The 19,051-nt window shown below is 39.5% G+C and overlaps 1 protein-coding gene and 2 long non-coding RNA genes across 4 annotated transcripts in view; 1 reads left to right on the forward strand and 2 right to left on the reverse strand.

Moving 5' to 3' along the window:
• The window catches only part of CARS1 (cysteinyl-tRNA synthetase 1), a 34,469-nt gene extending 25,751 nt beyond the window's left edge, over positions 1-8,718 (forward strand). Inside the window, exons 18-22 of one of the 2 annotated variants that reach the window (XM_037401708.1) lie at positions 2,854-2,934; positions 3,304-3,371; positions 4,719-4,778; positions 6,015-6,098; positions 7,214-7,569. In XM_037401708.1, the coding sequence (XP_037257605.1) occupies positions 2,854-2,934; positions 3,304-3,371; positions 4,719-4,778; positions 6,015-6,098; positions 7,214-7,348 (428 nt within the window). In that variant the 3' untranslated portion in view covers positions 7,349-7,569. Of the gene's footprint in view, positions 1-2,853; positions 2,935-3,303; positions 3,372-4,718; positions 4,779-6,014; positions 6,099-7,213 lie in introns of both variants that reach the window. The other variant, XM_037401707.1, reaches the window with a different exon arrangement.
• On the reverse strand, positions 6,240-12,266 carry LOC119154320. The gene is made up of 2 exons (XR_005106430.1): positions 12,183-12,266; positions 6,240-6,618 (listed from the first exon to the last, which is right to left on the reverse strand). It is a non-coding gene; the product is annotated as an uncharacterized LOC119154320 (long non-coding RNA).
• Positions 12,267-16,705: 4,439 nt separating this feature from the next.
• LOC119154319 lies at positions 16,706-17,600 on the reverse strand. Its single transcript, XR_005106429.1, has 2 exons — positions 17,446-17,600; positions 16,706-16,821 (listed from the first exon to the last, which is right to left on the reverse strand). It is a non-coding gene; the product is annotated as an uncharacterized LOC119154319 (long non-coding RNA).
• Between the last annotated feature and the right edge of the window lie 1,451 nt (positions 17,601-19,051).

The raw sequence follows: 19,051 nt of genomic DNA on the forward strand, positions 1-19,051 counted from the left end.
TCCTACAGGTTAAATAAAAAGTATGCTGCTTCGGTAAAACCTGCAGAGCAATATAAATGTCTCCATCCATATACACAGAACTTTTAAAAATACATATTTACAAAACATTTCACAGAATAAGCATTTGTAAAACTATGGGTTTCAGTAAGAATCAAAATGTATACACTCCACAAAAAATCTACCATCACTCAGAAAGGCTAACATTCAAACATTATTAGTAAAATAAATTCTGTCTTTTATAACCTTATTAGTGTTGAAACTGGAGACCTGCACCGATTACTTGCAGTTGAGTCTTGACTTAATTTGTGAACAACTCTAGCAATGATGGTAAACAGAAAAAGGAAAACATTGTGCTAGCTGTACAAGGGAAAGAAATGCAGAAACCCTCTGCAAAAGACATCAACGATCAGTTGGGCAGAGCATCTCTATATTGCACATCCCAACATTTTGCTTGAGAACTTGACCAACTGCAAAGACCCCACATAGCTGTCTCTGCAAGGATGCACAGTGGAGCAGATCCGTGCTCTAGTGCAGCCCCCAATACTTGGGAAGAATTCCCATTAGCAGCAAGTTATTCTTCAGATGTTAAAAGAGGAGCAAGTCTCTTCAGTTGTTGGTTACTTATTTTAGGACATCTGCTTAAATTGACTACCCTGTGGTGAAGGTGTCCATGACTGAACTCTGCCTGCATCTTCATTTCCTGCCATGGATGCTGGTGTCATGTGGTATCTTGCTCTAAGCTGCTTCTGGGACACGGGGGAAGCCCTCTGCCCTCTTCCTAATGTATCATCAGTTGACCAGGATTGGGACAAATTTGATCATTGTCACCATGCCTGCTCTTTTCTTTTGCTGCCAGTCTTAACACCGAGCATTCTCAGGCTGGTGGGTTTTTTTAAGTTCCTCCTTTTCCTCTCCATCACAGTGTTCCCATTCACAACAGCACAACATCTGTTTCACATCCGAGACTCTTTGGCTTGAAGTTCACAGAAAATGTGAAAAGCGGTCTGGGCAATGCTCACAGGCTCAAGGTGTGCCTAGCTGTCCGGGTGTTCATGGGCACTGGTGATAAGGCTCTGTCTATCCACTGGTTTCCTGGTCACTGTCCTTAGTAAGGATAATGACTTACGTCTTAGGGCAGCCCATAAACACACACCCCTACCCAATCCGAAAACATCTTTGCTCTGGAGGTACCACATGAAAAGAACCTACTTTTCAGCCTTAGGCAGCCTGGTGCAGACTTCTCTGGATGACAAAGGATTGATCGGAGGATGTGTCCTTTCCTAAATAACACATTTCTTCTTCTTAAACTTCCAATTATTCATTATTTCAGATAAGTAAATATTTATAACTGAAAAGATGCTGTTTTATTGAATGAGCATTAGGTGTACCTGATACATTCTTGATACGATATGTGTAATTCTTTTGCCTGGGTTAGAGTCAGCACCTTTTAGTGTTAACAGCCAGTGAGATAATCTTAGCCCTTGTTTATCTTTATGGCTTATTTAGAGTTGTATCAAACATGAATGTGGTTAACTGTGTAACTGCTTTGGATCAAGAAAAATAACAACTTAGTTCATGACGGACTAAAGAGCTTCTATAAACTGCAATGCTTTCCTGTACAAAGAGAGTTGCAGAACACTACCATGCAGTGAAATAGGGTGGCTGTTCCTTTTTATGGTATTAGGCCAGTTGGTGATCTGTTTGCTGTTCAGCTCTCTGAGGCTCTGAGAATTGTGGAAGGGATGAAGGTTCAGGGATGGTACCTGTATCTACTGGTAGGTGCTGTGTCTAGTACAGTGTCTGGGTGGCAGCTTCCCCTGCTAGAATTACTGCCCTTGAGACCCCTATTGCTTCTTAGATTTAGCCAGCTGAGAGTTACTGAAATGGAAAACACATTATAAGCATGTGGTGTCATCTAACCCAGGTATCTATCTTGTCACACTTGGTAGGCATTTCCTTCTAAGTGCAGCACTGTCCATAAAGAATGCCACTGAATTAAGTTCACAACAGCAACATACTGGTCTTCTTGATGCATGTAGTTCCTCTTAACTGGGCTGCTGCTTCTCGGCTGATACAGTTTCTCATCCAAGTAAATATCTTGTATGAAGATTTATTTTCCCCTTAGGCCCTGATAGCATCTCTTTCCGGTAAATCTTGAGTTCTTAATCATTTGGTGTCATCAAAGGCTCTTTGATAAATTCTCAAAAAAGAAAAAACATTAGTCATGATGTCCTGATCACCATCCAGAAAGCCAAATCAAAATTCTATGTTCTGCTGCGACTAGCTTACTTGCAAAAACCAGCTTTGTCAGACTAGGTGGTAAAGATAACTCCGTGTAGAAACAGAGGATGTTTGGATTACAGTTGCTCTGACAAATGTCATTATCAAACCAACAAAATCGTAGTCCTTCAAAGGCACTGTTAGATGTGGCACAGGATATGTTAATTAGTGATTTTTTCTACAATAGGGTTCTTAACTCTTCTTACTGGAAATCCTGCAGCAACCATTAGGATCTTCCTGAGTCATACACCCTTCCACTATACCCTGGTAGAATTGTTGCATTGTTTCTGAACTGCCTTGGATTTTCTTTCTGTTCCCCTTCAGGAAAAATGAGGGTATCTTGGAAGAAATTTATTAATTTCAAGTCCCTGCAAAGAAACATGCTGCTTCTCTGGGTAGCTGAAAGAAGGGAGAGCTTATTTGAAAGGTTTATTACTTTAAAACAAAAGACCTTTCTCTGGCCTATGTGAGAGAGTGACAATTTCTTAATTGCATTTAAATAACTATGTAGCAGGACGCAAGTATATTTGCAGCAGATCTTACTTCACTAAAAGTATCTTTCATTCTCTGTAGTAACTGAAGTGCTGCAGTTGAGCGATGCTCTTCGAGATGACATCCTTCCTGAACTCGGAGTTCGATTTGAAGACCATGAAGGTACCTAATTATGTCTTGCAACTTTGTAGGTAGCTGTTTTTATAATCTTACTCTTTTCCTAAGTGGGGAAAAAACCTGTCAAGATTAATCTGGAATAATCCAACAAACTCAAGGACTGCAAAGCTATAGCATATCATATTTCTGATGTATGAATATATATTCTAGAACTGTATATTGGAATACATGTATAGAATGTAAATACATGCATTGCAATCTTTTTGATCTTTTTGTATAGCACCTAATTTCTTAATCACTTCTGAGTAGTTACTCAGTTGTATTTGCATTCAGCTTGCAATAAGAAAACTTAAACACCTTTATCTTTGACTATTCAAGCACTGGAAACTCATTCATCTGTTTTTGCTTCTTCAGGTCTTCCAACTGTGGTTAAATTAGTGGATAAGGACACGTTGTTGAAAGAAAGAGAAGAAAAGAAAAAGGTTATTATTTTAAGCATTCTGTATTTTTTAAATTTAAAATAATGTGCAAGCTATGGATACTTTTACATTTCTTTGATAACTTGTAAGAAGAATCTTAACAGACTATCGACAAGGAAAATAATATATGAGAATTGATACTAAAATTTGAGTGTGTTCCAGAAAAGAATTTTGAAACAGCAGCTTCTGAAAATTTTGTATAGGACCTAATGAATACCTCCAAGGTTTTTTGTTGAAGATCTTCATATAATTAAAAGATGTTGAGTATTGCATGCATACTATCTTAATGTCTCTGGAAGAATGATTCCAATGAGAAGCTAATTCAGACTTCTTTTCTCTGTACAAACGAAGTTGATGCTTTCCATAGAACTAGACTATATTTATCTGATTTGCGAGAACAAAATGCCCTGGCTAAATCTTAATTAATGTAGTATGGATGGGTGACATATTCAGGGTGTGGGGGCAGGAATTCACATGTTACCATATAAAGACTGCGAATTCTAATTCACATGCACAAGGTCTGCACAGAAACCATCCTAGCATTAATATCTGACTTTATAACATTTAGAGTAACACTTTTTTGTCTGTCTTCAGTTTTAACAAATAGTAAAATTCCATCATGGCTAGAAATGTTTGGCAGACTTTCCAACATTTCTTCTTCCATGTAAATGTTTTTTTAGAAAAGGGGAGAAGTAAAATGTAGTTTCAGTTGATTCCAAATGTTTTCATCAAAAAGACACTTGAGGGCAGTTTGTATTTAGCTGCTGGGTGGAACCTGCAGCTAGAATACGTTTTCCCTGGAAACAGTATTATGTTCAGTACTGGCAGAACTCTTGGAGAACTGATGGGTCTCTCCTAAGCAAGTTCAAGATGAGATTTTTCTAAGTTTTTTCGGTTGGATAAATTTGGATAGTTGTTTCCCTAGGAACATCAAGAGATACAACCACTTCTTGAGAAACTAATGGCTTCACAGTTTGAGGCTAGAGCTTAAAATATCAGTGAAATACAGTCTTTTTTTAAAGTCATTTGCAAAACATTTTTCCCCGTGAAATGGCAGGACCATTTCTTTTGCAGGCTTTGTAAGTATTCTTTTATAGGTATACACTTTGCATGCAAAATGGATTCTGTTCAGTTAAAACTGGTGTAACTGTGAATGAAAGCAAATTAAATCAAAGTCATACAGTGGGAAGTATCAGACTATCCTAATTATAAGGCATGGTGGTTTGCTGCAGGTTATGCTGCCAGTTCTGTATGTAATTTGATATCCAGGGAAGCATGCAGGAAAGATTTGTAGAAAACAATCAAATTAAATAGTTCATTACCTTTACTCATTAACATTGCCTTTCATAGATTGAAGAAGAGAAAAAAAGGAAGAAAGAAGAAGCGGCCAGGAAAAAACAACAGCAGGAAGTAAGTGTTCAGATCCTTTTAATCTGGTCTTGAAGAAGAGTGTTAGCAGCAATAGTCACATGCAGGAAAGATTACATTAGAACACAGGCTCTCTGCCCAGCCTTAACTGGGCCTCTTTTTTTTTTTTTTTTTTTTTTTTTTTTGTCTACAGTTTCCTGCTCAGAATGACTTTGGCTTGCAGTTCAGATTTGAATTTTCAGCTCCTATTACAGAGAAGCTGTCTTTGAAAACACAACTAAAGGTTGCAACAGCTTCTTAGAAAAACTTGTAGCACTTATTTCAGTCTACAGACAGTATTACTTCAATTGCCAAAGCAGTATCTTACATACCTGTTAAAAGAAGCTTATTTTCTTCCCTTTCAGATATAGTAGGCATGTGTGGAAAACATGGAGTTTTTTCTCTTTAAGAATCCACCTGTTCCCTATGATTGAACTCTGCAATGAAGTGATTTTTAAAAACACATTTTATCTCTGCAATTGGAATTAAGATAGCTCAAATGGTTTCAGCCTTTGGATGAGGAGTAGACAGCCAGAGGAGATGAACTCATAAGAAGAAAAAGAGTTTGCCATGCTGATGACTCTAACAGTACAGGAAATACGTTCCTGCGTTGAAAGAGGAAGCTGACTTTTAGAGAGCACCACGTACAGAGAGAAAACTAGATAAATAGCATTTATCATCCACAAATTCCAAGCAGCTTTTTGCATTCTTTCGAAAAGGTGATTCCCTTGCATTGGGCATAAATCACTTGGAAAGGATTCTGAGATGTGCTTGTTCACAGATAAGTGACAGTTCAGTTTATTTTCAGTACAGTTACTTGCATCCTGATCCTGCTGTGACCTGCACAGAAACTTGTGCTTGTCAGCAGGAAACTCCTGATAAAGGTGGTTCCCTTTGCAGTGAGTTAATTGCTGAATGTTCTTTACTCATAGCAACTATTCCCTTTGTGTTTGCACCTAAAGCACTAAGGAACCAAATCAGCAAAAATCAGATGTAGGTTTTGGAGTATGTAAGTGAATTATTTTGAGTTCCTGCAATACCTCTATCGTTTGGGGTTTTTTTCCCTGCTTAGCACAGCTAAGACTTACTGAGTTGTTCCTCACTCAGTTTCTTTTCACATGAGAAACAATTGTAAATTAAATGTTCCTTGATTTGCAAATTATAGTCTACTTTTCCTTTTGCATATGTGACAGGTTGTCGGTAATTAACTGTGATGTTAATGCACATTTTATATTACAGGCAGCAAAACTGGCAAAAATGAAGATCCCACCACATGAAATGTTTAAATCAGAACACGACAAATATTCCATGTTTGATGAAAACGTAAGAGACTTCTTTAAATAGGGAGTGGTTTTCCTTCCCCAGTTACACTTACTCAATTGTCTATGTACATAGCTGATCTTGTTCCAGAACCTCCAGGGCAGTGCTATTTATGTAACAAGAGGAGGGAAGAAGAGAAAGAAATGGTGATATATTAATTTTATTGCATACATCTTGCATTGGGGACCAAGGTTCTGTAATTGTTAGCCATCATTTCAAGGGTCTTTTCATTGTACGTCAGTCTCCTTTAGCCCCTCTCATTGCAGAGCAAAATTCCCTGTAGATACTGTGGGTAGGAACATGTATGATGTTTGTTCACAGCTTTATTACCCTGTGGCAAGGCAAGGAATTCACTTGCAAGTACAAACTCCCCAACTCTGCTAGAACTGATGTTTTTCAGAGAGGTCCTGTGCTTCCTTTTGGTTCTACCCACTGTTTTGCTCTCTCCTGGCAAAGGATCTCTGAAGGGGCTGTATGGATAACTTTGCTCTTGATTGCTCCCCTCGATGGTAAAACGTGTTACCTAGAAAACACAAAGCAGTGTGTGTTCAGCGCTTGATCCAGGACATGGATCCTGTTTCTCCCTGTTCTCATCACCCATGCAAATTCAGGCCCTGGGGGCAAGTAAGAATGGAGAGTGTAAATACTGGAAAATACCCCTGCAAGCCAAGGAGAATGTCCGTAACAACTCATCATACTTTCTCCATTGAGAACACAAATCTGATACTGACTTTGCTTTAAGCCTTGGGTTCTGTATGCTGGTGTGATTAGAAGTCGTCTCTTAACCATCTGCTCAGGGATTATTCATTATTCTTACAGTTATAACCATCTAGAAGTTAGTTGTCTAACCTCCCCTTACCTAGTACAGGACAGAAAATAAATACACCCTTTGCCCTGTCATTAACTAGGAAGGGAACACACACAAATAGTGAGAGGTAGTTGTCAAACTTCTAGGTGACTAAACTTAGCCAAGATGTACCCCATGTTGACAGCTTGTCATGATGACATTATCCCCCTATCTTCTTAAAACACGATTCCATAAGGAGCAAAAGCAGTCCAAGAATTTGTCTTAAATATTCTCTTGTGTTGTTTTTTTGGGTTTTTTTTAAATATTTCAGGGATTTCCCACCCATGATACAGAAGGCAAAGAACTCAGCAAAGGACAAGTTAAGAAGCTAAAGAAACTTTATGAAACCCAAGAAAAGCTATACAAGGAGTATCTACAAATGGTTCAGAATGGAAGTGCAAATTGAGAATGACAGGACTTTAATTTTTTAGACTGTGAGTGCTGGGTCACCGTTGAAGAAGTGAGCATATACTGATGCTCAGATTTCTGTTTACACTTTCTATTATGTGCAAAGTAAAAATCCTGTTTACGTGGATTAGTAATGTCATCTGGAAAGTCAATAAAAATCCATTCTTAAAAAAAAAAAAGCCAACCTGTAAGAAGTTTCTTCAGAACAACAGTAGCAGGTTGAATGGTTGCCAGTTTTATTTGGCAAGGTGCTGCTCAGTCAGCAAATTTATGTAAGGTTTCTTGTTTATTAGAGCTGTCCAGGCTTTGGTTAATTTGCCCTGCATACTGATTTCTATCTAAGACCCACTGTAGCTTGCATTCTGGAATATATCACAGTCAGCAAAATTTACAACTAAATGGGAGCTGAGTAATTTGTCCCACAGTAAGAACAGTATTTTCCAGATGACTTTAGTATCTTTACATAAGCAGGAAAAGTGGGTAGTTCCACTAGGATACTTACTTTAGCTGCTGTCATTAAAACCTCTTGTAAGTATGCCCAGAACACTTTGCATAGTAGAAGCTAACAGTCCCTTTGTTGCAAAAGGGAGCACGTCATCATCTTTGCTTAACCTGCAGCTGCAGTGAAGTGGGTAAGTACAAGGCAAATGCACCTGCCTTTGTGGTGGTGGGAAAAATGTGAAGGGCTAATGGCAGAGGGTAGTGCATTCTTGGAGCTATCCCTCAAAGGGAACAGCAGTGCTGCCAAAGTACCTAATTACCAGTTCAGAGCCATGGGGATTTAACACAGGGTTTCTAACTGAGATACAGTTTGTGGATTGGTTTGCAATTAGGAAATACAGCTATACATTGCTCATTATTCAAGCCGGATGTTTTTAATGTGATGATTTTACCCTGAGTTAACAATCTTCCTGATGTAGTATGGTCACATTATGTCTGCAAGGACAGTTCTCTGTTGCCTAATAATGCGTTTCACTGGCAGTAGCTGCTGAATGAACCAAAGTTCGTGAAATTCTAAAAAAATCTCACTTCCCGACTGCATTTAACAGCCAAGTGCCCAATATGCAGAACTATTTTCATCAAGTATTCTTAAGCCTCAAGGTGACTTGCAGAAGATCATACTGTGACACCTCTGTTCCCTCGACTCTTAGGTTCATGTTATAACTATTAGGCTGTGTTCCCTTCCTTAATTAAGAGTTAAAACATCTTTGCTTTATCTTTATATTTATATTACTCCTTCTGAGAAGTAACAGAAAGGTCTAGTAGGGTTTTTTTCTAGTTTGTATTTGCCTTTGAAAACATATGTAATGTTAAGGTCAGTAAAGCACATACATCTTGTATGCAGAAAATAAAATCTGTTGTAAAGTATAAATTGTATGTGACCTTTGTATAGTGGGAAGAATATAGAGCTTATCTTTATCCCACAACCATCTTTCTGAAAAAATGTGGTTTACAGAACTTTTCTTTTAGCTTGCTATTACTAGTTGAATTCATTTTGCATTTAGTATTTGATTATTCTGCTAATTTCTAAATAATTGTATAAACACGTGTTTAAACTGCACAGTGGTACTTTAGACAGCCGGCCACAGCCACGAGGGCAACTCCTCCATCCTCTGGCCTATGAACAGAAGAGGCTCAGTTGCATTTTTACGCCACTCTGTATTCTAACCCCCTTTAACATTATCAGCTCATCGTTTTCTTCCCGGCATGCTCCCCCAAGATATCCATGAAGGGATGGGATGTTGTCGTGGTTTAACCCCAGCTGGTAACTAAGCATCACGTAGCCACTCGCTCAATTGCCCCTCACCTAGAGGGATGGGGGAGGAGAACCTGAAAGGAATTCTTAAGAACTGGGGGTTAAGGTAAGCACAATTTGATAACTGAAATCCAAAGGGAAGGGAGAAAAGAAACCAAGTGATGCAGAACACAGCTGCTTACCACCTGCTGACTAATGCCCAGCCAGTCCCCAAGCAATGATCCCCAGGCCCCGGCCCCCTCCCCCTCCCCCCTCCCCAGTTCACATACTGAGCATGATGTCCCATAGTGTGGAATAGCCCTTTGGCTAGTCAGGTCAGCTGTCCTGGCTGTGTCGCCTCCGGCCAGCAAGGCCTGAGAAACCAAAAAGTCCCCAACCCAGCACAAACACTGCCCACCAACAACTAAAAACATCAGTGTGTTATCAACACTGCTCCTAAATCCAAAACACAGCACTGCACCAGCCACCAAGAAAAAAATTATCCCAGCCGAAACCAGGACAGACGTGCCTGGGCTGCTTCTGAACTTGCTATTTGATGTCAAATAGCGACTGTCATTTGCTTACAGAAAATCTTTTTTTGGTGATCCAGGTTAGCACTTGCTTAAAGCTAGTTAGTATATGACTATGGAGAAGACACTGTTAACCCCTTGCTGTCCTCGGCTGTCAGTTATGACATCTATCTCATGATAACATCCTGGCTTTCACCCCCATGCACTGGTTTTTCTCCTGCTATACTTTCAGTAGAACTTCATCCAATTCCACGATTTATCTACTACATCAATGTAGAAGAATTAAAAAAACCAAACACGTCCTTTTCCCTTCCCAAATGCTTCATTTTGTTTCTGGGACAACTCTCCTTGAATAGCTCTTCGAAGCATTTCAGACTTCCATTATCCAAAGGTTATCTTCCAGCCTCTTCGTATGCTTCCCACATGCACACATTGCTTCCTCCATCAGTAATTTTTTTTTCTTAATTCAGTATGCATAAAGTCCTGGTGAAGGAAAGCTTGCTAGCAAACAAAGATCACTGCAGCCAGGCTTGGATGCACACGTTCTAGGCTGACTTTCTCAGTGAAGGTGTGCCAATTGATCTGTGGAATCGCTGAAACTCAGCACAGTACCTCTTCCCTGGCAATCCATCAAGGTGGCACTTAAGTGAATTCCACTGCACTGGGTGAGAGCGACCTGGCAACCAGAAGGGAATGTAACAGCAATGGCCTGCATTCAGTGTCTGTCACCTGTCCCTCCCAGCAAGGGAAAGGGTGAGGACTCCACAGTATTTTTAATTTATTTATTGTAAAATGTGTGTGTATGCATACACAGGCTCAGGGAAGCCAGCCTGGAACTGATTTTCTAAGCATTATGAAAATGAAAATCCCCAGAGCAAATTCCTGGAATTGTTTAATATTTTAATTTTCTAGGACACAGACCTTGTGTTGGTCTGTGCAAATTTGAACTTTTTATTTCCCACCTATCAAAGACTTTATTTGGACATGCAAGGCAAGGTAAAAGTGTGGGGTTTATGTTTTTAATTGGACCCCTGGCTGCAGGCCAAACTTGGCAGCAGCAACTTTGCCCAGTGCGCCTTTCAGCCTTCCTAATGTGAGCATTCATACTAACATCAAACATGAAGACTGCTCCACTAAAGAGAACGAGTTCCATCCCTCAGTTGGTTCAGATACTGGCAGAAAAATCTGTGAATTGTTCAGTCTAGTCTTGTTGCCACCAATCTTTTCAAAGACTTTAAACTGAGTGCCTAACTACATTGACGATAGTCTCAGTGACCTCTTTATCCTAACACCTGTATTTGCTGTCTGCTGTTCCAGGAAGCCACTGATGCATTTTAAGCGTGCAAATAAGCAAATCTCTGCCCATGCACTACATACCTTCAACTCCTTTTCCTACATTTTAAGTCAAGTTTAAACATTTTCAGGTACTGGTAGTTTGCTAGACCAACTTTAGCTCCCTCTTTAATGACACCATTTCTACCACACAAATACGGAAGGGAATTTTTACTCCTCTCCCTGATTTCACAGGGCAATTTCCATACAAGACACTGCACCACATGTATAGTTCTTAACATGCCTCCTGAGACAAATTAATTAAGAACATTAGCTGTTTAGTACTAGGACTCCACTTAGCAACGATCAAAGTTCTTCCTCCCCCTCCAGAAAAAGTCATTGACAAAACTAAGTCTTGTCTCTCAAATTAGGCTGTGAATGGCTGGCATCTCCCCAAGTGACAGCAGCTTCTATTAATACCCACCCAAGGGCAGAAGACGGAGACATGCTAATGCCGGTTACAACCTCAGCACAGCCTTTCTCTCCAGTGTCTAGTGCATCTGTTTGGCAGCTCTGCCACAATCCTTTCTCTCAGTGTTGGTTCTCCAAGCTCTTGTATGCTAGGCTGGCTGTTTAAATCAAGCCAGGGTGAGTCAGCAAATACGTTTTTGCAGCTCTCTGCAGGGTAGGAGCACCTGATGGCAAAATGACTCCACAGATTGTGCCTTATCCAGAGTCCTAAAGACCACCACCATGCTACAAGAGGTTGGAGAAGTCAGCAAAACCCCCTCATTGATCACGGCAGACTAATGTCTTTGGAGAGGGGCACAAGACAATTTAAATGTGTGTTTACTTCAATACACATCAGTGGAGGAAGACAGCCAGGGACTTCCAGCACTCTGGCCTGTTCGAAGGCTTTAATAATTGTTCCAGAAGAAACCAAATCTACTTTTACAAGACCATCCTAATTTTAATTTCATTCAGGGTTTGCAGCATTTATGAGAACTGCATTTACAGATGGATAGCAACTACTTCAGAGGGACAAACTACACATACCACTGAAGATGCAGTACTGCAACAAATAGTCTGAACGGGGCTGCAGAGTGCAGCTACATCACATACTCAGGCAAAACCTCCTCTTTGCAGGAGACAAAGTTTGGAATACGTACTTCAAACATCTTCTGGATGGAAAGGAGAAATGGCTTTTAACCAAATGGAGACTGACAGAAAAAGCTTAAAAGAATATTTGACAGCTATGAACCAGCAACCAGAACAAAAGCATAGAGCAGGAATACCTTCCAATAAATCCTTCTTTCAGAGTTCATTATGCTCTTCTTTGGAGGACTGAGAATTACGTGTAGCCACTGCCATGAGTAAAGTTGTCCCAAAATAAGAATCCATGGAAATAGGAGGAGGCTGTGCACTGGCTGTTGTTAGAATAAAAGACTGGTTTGGGGAAACACGGAAAGGGATGGTGATTTAAAGAACGAAGTCAAAATTTCTTAGTGACTGAGTATCCTTTATTGGCAGCGCTGGATGCACGGGGATCCTCCCGCCTAACGTGCATGTTTAAAGTAACTAATTATCTTACATTTATACAATAAAACAATGAATATTCAATTAACGCCTATACATAGTCATTACCTAATCCCGCCTACTCTCACTTCGTATGTTAATTAGCTTATCAGTCCTTTGCCTGCGCAAATTCTTCCAAGAATTGTGGGCAGTGGTCTCTGGGAGGAAGGCTGTAGGTCTTCCTCACGGTGTACTTTTCACCTTTTGTCTGGTACGTGATGATCTTGCCAGTTTGCAGTGTTCTTATTGGTCTGAGCTAATTTATGTCCTTGTCAACCATCTGTTTCTTCTGCTTGTTTCTTTTAATTGCTCCCTCGAGATAATTTATAAGCAGGCCCCTTGTTAGAGAAAGTTAAAGAAAGAAAAACAGACTCCTCCTCTGATCAGTTATTTCATTAATTATTTCTTTCAGACTATGGTTACATGACCTAATTACTATACCTACATTTTTGAGTAAATACAAGTTCTTAGCCTTGGTACAGGGTTGTACAGAGGATTTCATAGCAGCTTTTGTTGTGCAGCTATTAATTTCATTAGAATACATTTCTTATGTTCATTATACTTTAACTACAAGGCTTATTCTATCCTAAAGTGAATTCATTCAGTATCATTCCCCCCTTTTCTAGGTACATGCAAATTCCTTTGCATCATATGTATCTACTTGCATTCAAACACCAAAGCATGCATCTACATAATATACATACAAATATTCCAAATATTATAAAAAATGATTATTACAACAAAAATCTGCTTCAGCCATTGAAGGTTAGGTAACCAAGAAGTCAACTTGTTCCCACATTCCTCAAATCCCCAAGAAAGATCATCTTTTGTAATCTCGTGTAATTCTTTGGTCTGTTTCCAAAATTCTTCTACATCAGTGGAAACTCTTCCACTCTGATCTACGTATACAACAACTGGTATTAATAATTGTAAATACTCCTCCTTGAGCAGCCAATAATAAATCCAAAGCCATTCTGTTTTGTAATACCACTTGTGACAAGCTAGATATTTCTATTTGCTGTGTCTTTATAGCATCGATTGTTTTGTTTTCTAAGTTTTCTATCATTGCTGATATATTGACTATAGGGGTTTTTTTCAGTTCACTTACTCCTAACCAAGGGATAAACCATCGGGCAAAGCTATGAAAAGCACTTGGCTTTTCTATTAAAGGATTTTTTATTTCTCATCTAATTCTCCGGATATGATTTCTCAGGTATCCTTTTGACAAAGAATCATGTAACGTCATATTAGGACCTTCTGCTCCTAAGGTACATGTTCCCATCCATTTTTTTGGTAATATCTTTCGGGCTGTACCATTACACAGCCAGTACCATCCTCTTCCTTCTGGCACTGGCCAAGCTGTGGAGTTAACAGAAATCGAGGTACCAATATTTAAAGTTGTATTACAAGAAGTTTGATTTCCTACATAGGTCACAGGGTTACAGTCCATGTTTCCCAATCCTTTGGGTGGATTACATCTCTGAACACACATATAGTATGACTCTTGCACCTTAGGACTATTTATCTCGTAATTTCAAAATTTCATCATTTTCAATACTCCAAGAGGTATTTTCCCACAGTCTTTCCTAAGATTTATTCCTAGGTAATGGAATTCCAATCAATGACATACCCTTTCCTCCACATTCAGGCACATGTGTACATATCCAACAATCAGTTTTATTCAGAGCCTGAGATATGCCTTGTACCAGGGATAAATGTACATTCCTATTCCACAGAGTTAAGTACAAATTTGGCAAACATCCGACTATAATTATGACCTGAAGAATCGTAGTCCTGTGGGTCCTGCCGGAGTGACGGCCCATGATTTCTCAGGAGTTTTCTTTACTCTTGAATAGTGGATACAAGCGTCTCGTTCTTTTCTGTTCATCTTCGTCACTTCGTGAAGAGAAATACTGGATTCACGAGTGAAGAAGTCTGTTTTCACGTTACATGAGACTTTGCTGGACTGTTATTCTGTTATTCAATTTCTAGTTCATGTTTGTTAATAAATTGTTATTTGTTGTTTACTGATTGTCAAATGGTTCATTGAAGTTACTTTGCATCAAACACACAGTTTTCAAAATAAATCCAAAGGGTTGGGTAATACATATAATCATAACCTACAAAAACAAAACCTAAAAATAACACTTATAGCTATATGTTTCACTTAAGTAATAAAAATATTATTTAAATGAACTATAAACACTGTATTTTCTTAACACATTCCTTTTTTTTTTTTTTTTTTTTTTACATGCATCACTATCATGGCTAGACTATAGGGATTTCGCATGCGCGGTCTTTCCAGATTTTTCCAACACATTCCGTGGAGCTTTAAAATCGCACATGCACATGTTCAAAGGTATACATGGATCATGCGTGTGATAAACAATGGCTACTGCATGCCCAGATGAAGTCCCAAACCCATTTCCCGAGCTTACCACTCCGGTAAGTCTGTTAATGGTAACATTTATGGCACTATGGCCAAACAATAGGTCCCTGTTTTCAATGTAATGTTTTCTCACCACCAGACCACCGCGTCACCTGCCAGGGAAGAAGGGTCTAGAGTGTACATTTCCCCCTCTGAACATTCTGTAAGGTGAGTGTTCTCAAAACGTTTAACCTATATGGTTCATTAGAAAGAAGATCAAAACTTTTTTCTTCCTGTTGTTGTTTAGGCAGAGGGTGCATTTTTCTGTTGTCTCATGTCAAGAACTTATGGCGGAAGCGGAAAAGTACAAAAGGCATTACCATATCCTCGTCTATGTGCTCCTGGCAGTTGTTTTTGCTGCTATTCTATTTTTATTCTTACTCAGCCTACATTGTTATCTGAATTGTTAAGAGTCAATTGTTTCCAAATTCTTGTTGGCTATTAAAATGTTATTTTGTGTGTACATTTTGTCATACCACTCGCATTTGTTTAACGCCATCGGGTGAAATCATAGTAGCAAATTGCATGTTAGTTATAACGTGTTGAATTAATCTTATAAAACATGGAACAGCACATGGCAAAAACAATAAGGTGGCTAATCCACATAACAAATAAAATAGGATTCGTTTTACCCAGGGGCTCCCGAGAAGCCAGGAAAACAAGTCCAAGTCAGTATTCGTCTTTCCAAGTTCGGACGGGAACATGGGCTAACTTCCCTATCTCTGATGTGATTTGTTTAACTGCCTCACCATTGTCATCAATTTTCAAACAACAATTGGAAAGATTTAATTTACCACAAACACCTTCTTCGGCTAGCAGGTAATCAAGAACCATCCTGTGTTGATAAATTGCATTTCGTATTTGAGTTGCTTGGTCTGTTAGTAGTAATTTCCAAGACAGCCTGTAGACGAATGATACGATTCAGATTGTAGATAGGTTCTCGAGCACCGCTAATGAGTTCATTAGGATTCCAAGTTGCAGGTCCATAATACTGTATGATACGTTGGGGTGTCCATTCATTTAATAAATATCAGTACCCCCCAATTCTTGGGAGTCTGGAAAAATCAACTTGCCACTGTTGCCCTGGCTAATTTTCAAACACATTTCACATTGCTGAGTCACCTGTTTTATTACAGTATACAAGTTCTGCCCTATCAATTTCTGATTTAGACTTTTATATAAATTATCAGCTCCCCAGTGCATCTCATTATGTTCTGTTACGGCTGTGGTCCATATTAAATTGGATGGTACCACTATACGACCATCCCTCAAATAAGTCCACTTATTTATTTTTTATCATTCATGTCCTGAATTACCTTTAAGTTTTCTTTAGAATAGTTTGGCTCCTGATCTGTACTTACAGTTTGGATTTTACTGTCTGGTATTAAGGATAATTCCTCCTTTCCTACCTCCTCTGCTACTTGTATGGCTTCATGGTCGGCCAGGCAGTTTCCAATTTCCAAATCAGTGCCTCAATGGGCCATCTTATGTTCTTCCTTCCTGGATGACCCTCTTATAACAGCGGGGGCCATTCCTCACATCAGGGTCTGGCATGGCACATGTTCCCACCGCTCAACGCCTGCTGGGTTGCAGCCAGCAGCAGAGCTCAAGATCCTTCTTGGTGGCAAACACAGAGGCCAGCCCAGTCTTGCCCTTGATTGTGGTAGGAGGCACTTGACCAACCTTATTCCTTATACTTCGTTGTCAATGCAGAGTTTCATCTGCGCATCCCATAACAAGTCACTGTCATGGTAAAACACACAGATTTACATTAGTAGAACTACTACAGAGTGTATTTTATTTCAGTTTTTCTGCCAGTATTCCCCACAGCCTTGCTGACCAAGGGATATTGTTTTACCTGAACTAGGCAGGCCTTCCCCTTATCATTTTTACTGTAACAGGGAAAGCATTTTTTCCTTACCTGGAATTTACTTCCAGATATACCTGGTTAAAGATTTCTTTTACTTCAGGGAGGTCCTCTCTTCCACTTTTCTGTTGAATTAAAGATAAGCTCAACATTTTAATTAATTGATCTTTTAAAATTGATTAATTTTAACTTTTGGTTTCATTTCCCCTTCTTTAAACGTCTAGATGTTCTAATAAATCTCTTCCCAACAAAGATTTTGGTGAATTTGGCATTCTTATTTGTTTTCTTAGTTTGTACTTTAAAGGTTTCAGGATGTTTTCCTGGTGGTCAGCAGTCCCCACAACTGTAACAAATTCTTTTCACTGAAGTTTAACACCAAATAAGTTGGTTTTGTATTCACTAAAAATTCCACCTCATTTTTCCTAATCCCTAGTTCACCAGAACCCCTTGTTGGTTCTTTAGCTTAGGTCAATCTCACTTCCAGTGTCCACTTTCCCTACAATATGCTCATTCACTTCTGCCTGATATTCATCCTTTGTCTCTGCTTCATCTCCTCTATCAGTTTAGCACGACCCAGCTCTTCTTCTCTTACCTTCTGTACACATCCCCTATTCCTTCTATCAACTTTTCTACATCACAATTACCTAGTAACAATCAACTCGAGCCTTTATCCAGTCCTATTCACAACCAACTTTCAAACATCTAAATTTCCCCATCAAAGATTCACCTCTACTCTCCTCAGACCCGCTGCCTGCCCTAGAGGGGCCGTTACGGGTCCTGCTGTGCTGCAAATGCTGCAGCAATTGGGGTGACATTGTCAGGTCCTTCTGCTCAATCCTCAGCAACAGCAACCCCCTCCTCCTCACCAGCAGAAGGATTGGAGCAGGAGATGCTCTTCCTGCTCTGCAGGTTACACAAGCCTGCCTCTGCTACAGCACTTCTGTTTCAACTCTTTCTTACCCTGAATGCAAATCTGCTCCTTGTTGCTTTAAGTCTGTGTTCTTACATATCAGCCTTTGCAGGCAAACAGCAAACACCCTGCCATGCGTCCCGCAGGACTCAGCCGCACCTTCGAGGGGGTACGGGCGTTTGTACAAACTCACCCCAATACTTCAACACTTTCACAGGGTCTTTGACTCTCCACCCCACCCCCCACCCCCGCTTCAGATCTTACATACATTAGCACAAGTTTTTATCTTACAACGTGTTTCATTCTGGTTGCTGCACAGAAGGAACCACAACCTGAGCTCTCTTTTTTCTTTTTTTTTTTTTCCCCCACAAATATTTCAACAAGAACATCTTTCTAGTTTAGGTCTCAGGGGATTTTTTTGTTTTTGTTTTTGGGTTTTTTTGGGTTTTTTTTTTGTTTGTTTGTTTTTCCCTATCCTTTTCTAGAGCCATAATCAAAGGTCAGGTGGTGTTAATCCCACACTCCTTCTGTCACACAAACATATCAGCACACATTACTTCATCCCATTTTCCTCTCCCCTCAAGAATAACATTAACTGCAATAAAACATTATAATTCAGTGTCCCATTTAAGGGCCATGTCTCTCCGTCCCCCAGCTTATACAGGGGCCACCACTGATTGCAGTACTTAACCAAAGTTCTCTTATTCACGCTTCCCCCAGGCTGCCCCCCCATTTCCTTCCAGTGGCTTAAAACACATCCCAACGGACCCTTTCTTACTATTCCGCCACTTCGTTACCTCAATCGCTATCCCAGCCACAGACCACTCTAATTTCACTTACAGCTCTCTCTCTTATCCCAAGGCGTCCTAACCTTACAGTTAGGGCATTCCATTTCTTGTCCCCACCATACACATAATAACTCTTTACACCATATACACTTCATAACATATAGAGGTTCACGTTCATCCCTCGGATGTTCAAGACAATAACCACATACCAACATTTACAATATACTTAATACAAAAATGTTCTCACATTTCCAGCATAAATGAGTATAACAATTATTAATAACCTTATAATTTTAAATTAAAAGGCCACTTTTCTCCGCATTCCAGCTTATAAAGCTGCCACCGTTGATTACAATATTTTATCAATGTTTTCTTATTCACGTTCCCACCAGCAGATCCTCCAATATCCTTCCAATGACTTAAAACACATCCTAAAGGACTTTTCCTTAAAATCCCACCGCTTTGTTTTCCTCCCATTTTCCACTTCACACTAACAGAATACACTTAACACTTACAAAATGCAACATGCAGGTACCTTTCTACAGCAGCATCAAAAAGCCACTATTATTACCAAGAGTATAGCCAAAATCACAATA

The sequence above is a fragment of the Falco rusticolus genome, chromosome 10, assembly GCF_015220075.1.
Source record: "Falco rusticolus isolate bFalRus1 chromosome 10, bFalRus1.pri, whole genome shotgun sequence".
Lineage (NCBI taxonomy): Eukaryota > Metazoa > Chordata > Aves > Falconiformes > Falconidae > Falco > Falco rusticolus.